The sequence below is a fragment of the Myotis davidii genome, unplaced genomic scaffold (genome assembly GCF_000327345.1).
Source record: "Myotis davidii unplaced genomic scaffold, ASM32734v1 scaffold736, whole genome shotgun sequence".
Taxonomy (NCBI): Eukaryota; Metazoa; Chordata; class Mammalia; order Chiroptera; family Vespertilionidae; genus Myotis; species Myotis davidii.
Genome location: NW_006287431.1, coordinates 314,997 through 322,612, shown reverse-complemented (window position 1 = coordinate 322,612; position 7,616 = coordinate 314,997). Strand labels below are relative to the sequence as shown.

At 51.1% G+C, this 7,616-nt stretch overlaps 1 protein-coding gene across 1 annotated transcript in view; it reads left to right on the top strand.

Annotated features, from left to right (window-relative positions):
• The window catches only part of SPTBN4 (spectrin beta, non-erythrocytic 4), a 75,984-nt gene that overhangs the window by 22,627 nt on the left and 45,741 nt on the right, over positions 1–7,616 (top strand). Inside the window, 7 exon segments of the mRNA XM_015560940.1 lie at positions 633–745; positions 839–1,026; positions 1,100–1,217; positions 2,080–2,238; positions 3,268–3,570; positions 4,263–4,413; positions 7,393–7,611. Coding sequence (XP_015416426.1) covers positions 633–745; positions 839–1,026; positions 1,100–1,217; positions 2,080–2,238; positions 3,268–3,570; positions 4,263–4,413; positions 7,393–7,611 — 1,251 coding nt within the window.

Below are 7,616 nucleotides of genomic sequence, written 5' to 3'. Positions count from 1 at the left end.
AAAAGAATAGTGTGTGCAAAGTCCCTGAGGTGGAAGGTAGATTGGCGAGCTCAGTAATTAGAGCATCGGCCCGAGCACTGAAGGGTTGCAGGTTTGCTTCTGGTCAAGGGCACATACCTGGGTTGCAGGTTTGCTCCCCAAGCATGCAGGAGGCAACCAATCAATGTGTCTTTCTCACACCTATGCCTCTCTCTCTCTCTGTACTTCCCTTCCACACTTTCTAAAAATCAATGGGAAAAATATCCTCTGGTGAGGGTTAACAAAAATAAAATGATAACAATAATAGAAACTTTCTCTATTGTGGTTTATATGTGTCAGGCACTATTAATCCCACGAGGTAGGTCCCGATTTGTCAAATACAAAAATTAAGGAACAGAGAGGTTGGTTATTTTGCCCATGGTCACACAGCTAGTGTGTTCTTGCCCTGGCCGGTAGCTCAGTTAGTTAGAGCGTTGTCATGCTATGCCAAGGTTGTGGGTTTGATCTCTGGAATCTCTCTCGTCCTCTCTCTCTCTCTCAAATTAATCAGTAAATTTTTTTTTAAAGAGTGGGTTCTCCCTCCCGCCCCAATACCATCTATCCCTCTGCTCGAATGCTCACTGTCATGCTCCCCACTTTCCCTTACCCCCCAGATGTCAACATGGAGGCTCCGGATGAGAAGTCCATCATCACCTATGTGGTCTCTTTCTACCACTATTTCTCCAAGATGAAGGCTCTGGCTGTGGAGGGGAAGCGGATTGGGAAGGTTTGAGGAACCGAGGAATGGGGTGGGTGGGAGCCTGGGAACCCCAGGGGGCACACCTGCGTGAGGCTGACCCCAGCTTCCCGTGTGGGCCAGGTCCTGGACCAGGTGCTGGAGGTGGAGAAGATCATTGAGCGCTATGAGGAGCTGGCGACCGAGCTGCTGGCCTGGATCCGCCGCACTGTGGGCCTCATCAGCACCCAGAAGTTCGCCAACTCCCTGAGCGGGGTGCAGCAGCAGCTCCAGGCCTTCATGGCCTACTGCACCCTGGAGAAGCCCGCCAAGTGAGGCCCAGCTTGGGAGGGAGGGCAGCAGGTGGAGGTGTGGGGGCGGGCTCCTGAGCTCAAGCACCCTCAGGTTTCAGGAGAAGGGGAACCTGGAGGTGCTGCTCTTCAGCATCCAGAGCAAATTGCGCGCCTGCAACCGCCGCCTCTACGTGCCCCGGGAGGGCTGTGGCATCTGGGATATCGACAAGGTGAGGCTGAGGGTGTGGGGAGGCGGCGTTGCTCTGTGGAGTTGTGTAGGGTGCTCCCTGCTCAGGGGAGCCATTCCCCTGTAGACATTGTGGATGGGATATTCATCCTGACAGTTTCCCAGCAGTCACGGGTCATGAGGAAGCAACGTGTTTCTTCCAATTTGCACAAAAGTGCCATTAGTCCTAGGAGTGACCTTAGATCAAGCATGTCAAACTCAAAGGCTCACACAGGCCAAATAAACGAGGTTTAAGGGTATGTGGGCCACAAAAAAACAAAAGCTTCAATTTTCATAGAAACGTAGGTTTATTTCAATAGAGACACGCTGAATACAAAGAGCTGAAATCAATGAGTAATTGTTAACATAAAATAATAGAACATTTTAATAAAAATTAACATTTTTTCTTGAACCTTAACTTACCAGACACTGAATAACTGCACAAATTAATAAGCGTAACGCAAATAAACCTCTTTTTCTTGTTCTCCGAAAACGAAATATTTCCTGTTGCGCACACCAAACAAGTCAGTACAAAACGAACATATTCGCTGCTAGTATTAGTGGAGAGAAATGGTGTGCCTGCACTAAGGAGCATGAGGGAAATGAATGCAATACGATTGTAGTAACCAGTCATTGGCGAATGTTGAGTTCGTTAATAATTATGTATAACAGGATATTGTAAAAATTAAGTTATGACATTTTTATTAAAATGGTTCTTACATACCGTTATCTTGGCTGGGCTGCTATAATATTGTTGTGGGCTGCATGTGGCCCATGGGCCGTGAGTTTGACATGCTCGCCTTAGAGAAAGCGGGGCCATTAAACGGGGAGAGTTACTGGAGTCTGCCTGCCCCTCTGTTCCCTAGGCCTGGGGCCTGCTGGAGAAGGCAGAGCATGAGCGGGAGGCTGCCCTGCGGGCGGAGCTGACGCGGCAGGAGAAGCTGGGACTCCTGGCCCAGAGGTTTGACCACAAGGTGGCCATGCGGGAGAGCTGGCTGAATGAGAACCAGCGCCTGGTCTCCCAGGTACTGGGCATGGGGCTGGGAGGGAGGATGGGCTGATGCTCTGGGACTAGGGAGGAAGACTTGATCTTTTTTTATTTTAAGATGCTTTTTCTTTTTAAATATTTTTTATTGACTTCAGAGAGGAAGGGAGTGGGGAGAGAGATAGAAACATCAATGATGAGAGAGGATCACCGATTGGCTGCCTTCTGCATGCTCCCTACTGGGGATTGAGCCTGCAACCCGGGCATGTGCCCTGACTGGGAATTGAACCGTGACCTCCTGATTCATAGGTCAACGCTCAACTACTGAGCCACGCTGGCCAGGCAAGACTTGATCCCTTAAGCAACAGAGAAGTTTTGGATTAGGTGACAAGAGGGTAGGAAGGGAAAATTGTTCTCCTAGGTCAGTGATGGCGAACCTTTTGAGCTCGGCGTGTCAGCATTTTGAAAAACCCTAACTTAACTCTGGTGCCGTGTCACATATAGAAATTTTTTGATATTTGCAACCATAGTAAAACAAAGACTTATATTTTTGATATTTATTTTATATATTTAAATGCCATTTAACAAAGAAAAATCAACCCAAAAAATGAGTTTGCATGTCACCTCTGACACGCGTGTCATAGGTTTGCCATCGCTGTCCTAGGAGATTGGTGTTGTTTGAGGGTTGGAGGGAGGACCTGATATCCAGGGGAACAGGAGAGCGGGGCTAGTCTCCCAGGTAACTAGAGAAGGCAGAATTCGTATTTTTCAGGAATAGGGAGAGTATTTAATTATCTTTTAAGTGACAAAGGAGGTTGTATCTGGTGTCCAAGGTAACTCAGGAGGATAGAACTGGTCTCCTAGGTAACAGGATAGGGTAGGCCTGGTCCCTAGTCTTTAGGGAAATGGAAGGATGGGCCTGTTTCCTAGGCAACATGTTTAGGATTAGAAATGTCACAGGGAAGGATGGGGCTGGTCTCCAGGGTAACGGAAATAGGTGGGGAGTTTCCAAGTTCACACTGGGCTGCTGAGGCAGCGTGGGTGAGTGTCTGCGTCTGCCCTGCCCCAGGACAACTTTGGCTATGAGCTGCCGGCAGTGGAGGCAGCCATGAAGAAACACGAGGCGATCGAGGCAGACATTGCAGCCTACGAGGAGCGGGTGCAGGGTGTGGCGGAGCTGGCCCAGGCTCTGGCGACCGAGGGATACTATGATGCCCGGAGGGTGGCAGCCCAGCGTGACAGCGTCCTGCGCCAGTGGGCCCTGCTGACCGGGCTGGTAGGTGCCCGGCGGACACGGCTGGAGCAGAACCTGGCCCTGCAGAAGGTCTTCCAGGAGATGGTGTACATGGTGGACTGGATGGAGGAGATGCAGGTGGGGGCCAGACTGGGGCCAAGGGTGGGCGTGGTGGGCCAGGAGGGGAGGGAGGGATCTAGGCACTGAAAGGGCTACCAGAGACAGGGAGAGGGAAGGAGAGAGAGACAGAAAGATAAAGAGAAAGAAGGGAGACAATGAGAAAGAGTGAGAAAAAGAGACAGAGACACAGAGAGAAGTAGATTAAAAAGACACAGAGATATAGAGACAGAAAGAGAAAGGTTATTCCAGGGGAAAAGGTGGGGGGGGGGGACGACACTAGAGAGAGTGGTAGAGAAGCAGACACAAAGTTAGCAATGGAAATCTAAATGGCTACAGAGAGACACAGGAAGATGGCATCTACTTGAGAAAGACCAGAGAGATACAGAGAGAGATGGAGAAAAGAAGTATGGGAGCAGAGAGATACAGACAGTGACACATGGAGATGAAGAAATAGTGATGATGGAGACAGAGTGTGAGGGAGAAAGAGGGGGAGGCAGAGAGAGGTGGGAGAGGATAGAGACGGCGCAGAGAGCAGGAGACAGACATCGTGACAGCCAGGGCCCCAAAACGTGGAGACGACGAGCGATGGAACATTCAGAGTTCAGGTGATGGTGTAGGAGAGCAGAGGGCTGCCTGGGTCATGGGGGTGGGGGGGCAGAGTGGCCTCAGGGCCAATGCCAAAAATACCCTCAGCGCTGCCCCTCTTGTAGGCTCAGCTGCTGTCTCAGGAGTGTGGGCAGCACCTGGTGGAGGCAGAGGACCTGTTGCAGAAGCATGGGCTGCTGGAGGGGGACATTGCTGCCCAGAGTGAGCGGGTGGAGGCCCTCAATGCTGCTGCTCTGCGTTTCTCCCAGCTTCAGGGTGAGTCTGATGTGGGACTTGGGGAGGAGACTTCCCCAGCTGATGCTATTAGAAGCCGAATGACTCCTGAGAGGGAGAAGGAAGGAATGAGCTCCCTGTCTTTAGAAGCATCCAAGCACAGTCTAGGATCCCACTCCATCGGGGATGTATCATCAGAGAAATTAGTGCCTTGAGTAGGAGGTTGAACCATGTGATTTCCTCCTGCTTTGAGAGTTTGTAGCAATAGTTCCCATGTATCGAGCATTTTTTAGGTGCTAAGCCCTGACAGCTGGATCGCAATGAATATCATAAAAGGGCTGTGTGATGTAATGTATTGTCAGGGCCTGTTCACCAGCAAGTGATGGAAACTCAATTCAGTGAGCATTAAGGAGGAAGAGGGAATGAATGTATTGGCTGATATAACAGAAATGTCCAGCGGGAGGTGAGATGGCTTCAGGAAGGGCTGGATCCAGGCATGGTTCAATGATGCTTTTAAGACTCTCTCTCTCTGACTCTGTTCTCTATGTTTGTGTCACTGTTGGCAGCCCTTTCCCTTGTGGTGTAGACCTGGGGTCACCCAGCCCCTTTTTACATTTCAGTAGCCCGCAGACTCCAGCAGAGTCAGCCCCCCCGTTCCCAATAGTTCTGACAAAAGGCCCAGGGGGAGCTTTCATTAGCCTGCCATGGGTTCCATCCCCGTGGCTCAGACAAGCAGAGTGGCCCTGGACTATACAGTGACCTAATTGGCCACATCTTTGTGATGTACCCACCCCAGGGCCAAGAGTGGGGTCAGCTCCCTCCAAAGACTTGGCCTGGGAGAGAGGAGGTGGGCCACGCTGACCAGAAGCAGGGGCATGGATGCCAATAGGCAAAACTGAGGCTGACTCTACTAAAATTCTAATTTACTGATGTCATTTTCCTCCAGCCAAAGACTACCAGGAACCCCCTCAGTCAAAACAAGCTGGGTTGTTGGCTCTTTGCACAGACCTTGGGGAAGCTTAGTAAGAGGCTGTTAAGAAGGGCTTGTTATAGGATGTGGCCTGTGTCAGTGACTTGGGATGCATTTGTGTAGTGTATCTTGCTGCAGACTGGATGCTGTCAGGAAGGGGGGCAATGTGATGATTGCACATCTTAATCATTTCTTGGAATTCGAAGAAATCGTTCACCTTAGCTGGGTGAAGGGGTGACCTTGTTGCTGTGTGTGCCCGGACATCAGGATGGAGTGTCGCACTTTGTCCCACTTGGGCACAGCTGCAGGGTGCCTTGTCTGATGTTGTACCCTGCGTGTGCTCCCTGTGTGCACTGACATCAGCCAGAGCTACTTTTCTTTCGCTCTGAGGCCCAGAGCTGCAGAGCCTGTAACAGGGTTTTGAGGCTCATCTGTCTTGTTCCTTTATCTGGAGTCAGGACCCTTTAAAATCCTGGAGCTTTGTTAGGAAAGGAAGAGCCTATAGGCTTGAAAGATGGTGGGAGAGTTTCTGACTCACACAGGCTGGGTCACGTGCTAAGAACAAGTGAGTTGTCCTTCTAAGCCCTGGTGAAGACATCTCAATCCTGGCTCAGCCCCTCTCACCCGCATCAGAACCGCAGGAGAGGTTGAGGGGACCTTGCCCTGTACCTTGGGGCTGTTTGTCACAGGAGGCCACCATCTTCTTGTGAGATCTTGGTACTTGGTGACAACCAGCAGCACCATGAAAACAGCAAACAGGCTGGTGGGGGATGTGTGTTGTCACAGTGACAGGAGGCAGCACTGCCTGACAAGTGGTCCAAAGTGTCTTAGCTGATCCTGGGCAAGTAGCTTCCCTCCCTGAGCCTCAGTTTCTTCATCTGTAAGATGGGCTAGTAAGGATGCTGACCTCATGGGGTGGTTGTGAGACTAAAGGACACGTGACATTGGGCTGGATACATTGTCTCCATTTATTATTTACTTGGATGCCTTGGTTTTTGAGTCAATTTCTGTGGATGTCCAGAATTGTAGAAATCCACATTCCATCTAGTAGTGCAGTGACCCAGTCAGAAATGCATTACTCATGACCCAGAGTTCACACACACACACACACACACACACACACACACACACCAATGTTTTCTAAAAATGCTACCCCTTACCTTGGGCATTGGATTCTGATGTTTTTTATTCATTTGATGCTATTACATTAAGAAATGCTGGCTGCAACCCATTAGTTTTGGGATCATAGACTAGAGGTCAGGGAGGAAAGTTAGTTAAAAAAAAATTTTTTTTTATTGATTTCAGAAAGGAAGGGAGAGGAAGAGAGAGAGAGAGATAGAAACGCCAGTGATGAGAAACACTCAATTGATTGGCTGCCTCCTGCATACCCCACACTGGGGATGGAGCCCACAACCCAGGCATGTGCCCCAACTGAGAATCCAACCATGACCTCCTGGTTCATAGGAGCCGTGCTGGCTGAGTGAAAACGAATCTTTTGAAGAAAAAGGGAATTCAGGTCATCACTGGGGGTAAATAGGTAAGGCAACAGAGAATGAGAGAGGGAACCCAGAAAATGGCTTAAGAGTAGAGCAGTTTCATTTGACCCAGTTCTGAAGGAAACAGTTTATGCAAAATATGCTGATTCTAGGACCCTCTGAATTTCAGTTTCCATCCATCATTCAGTCAAGTCACTATTTTCATTAAGTTGATGCTCTGAGCTCCACCCTGTGCTGGACAGTGGTGGGGACCGAGGTGTGATGAGACAGCACAGGCCCTGCCCTCGAGGAGCTCCCAGTCCAGTGCGGGAGGCAAATCAGGCAATGATAGCCCAGGGCCCAAGGCCAGGCTGGGGGAGCAGAGAAGCCCAGGTGAGCCAGAGAAAGCGGCTGCTCCAGACTCGGGGTGTCAGGGAAGGCTGCCTGGAAGAGGGGACCCATAACCTGGCCCCTGGTGAAGTTGAGCCAAGGGATGGTCAGGTAGCGGGCACCACCCTCTCTTTGGTGCCTTCTTGCCCGAGCCCAACCCGGGATCCTCCCCTTCTCCTGGCTCAGGCTACCAGCCCTGCGACCCGCAGGTCATTTGCAACCGCGTGAACCATGTGCACGGCTGTCTGGCAGAGCTACAGGAGCAGGCGGCGCGGCGGCGCGCGGAGCTGGAGGCCTCGAGGAGCCTGTGGGCGCTGTTTCAGGAGCTCGAGGAGGCCGAGAGCTGGGCCCGCGACAAGGAGCGCCTCCTAGAGGCGACAGGAGGCGGCGGGGCGGGCGTAGCGGGTGGC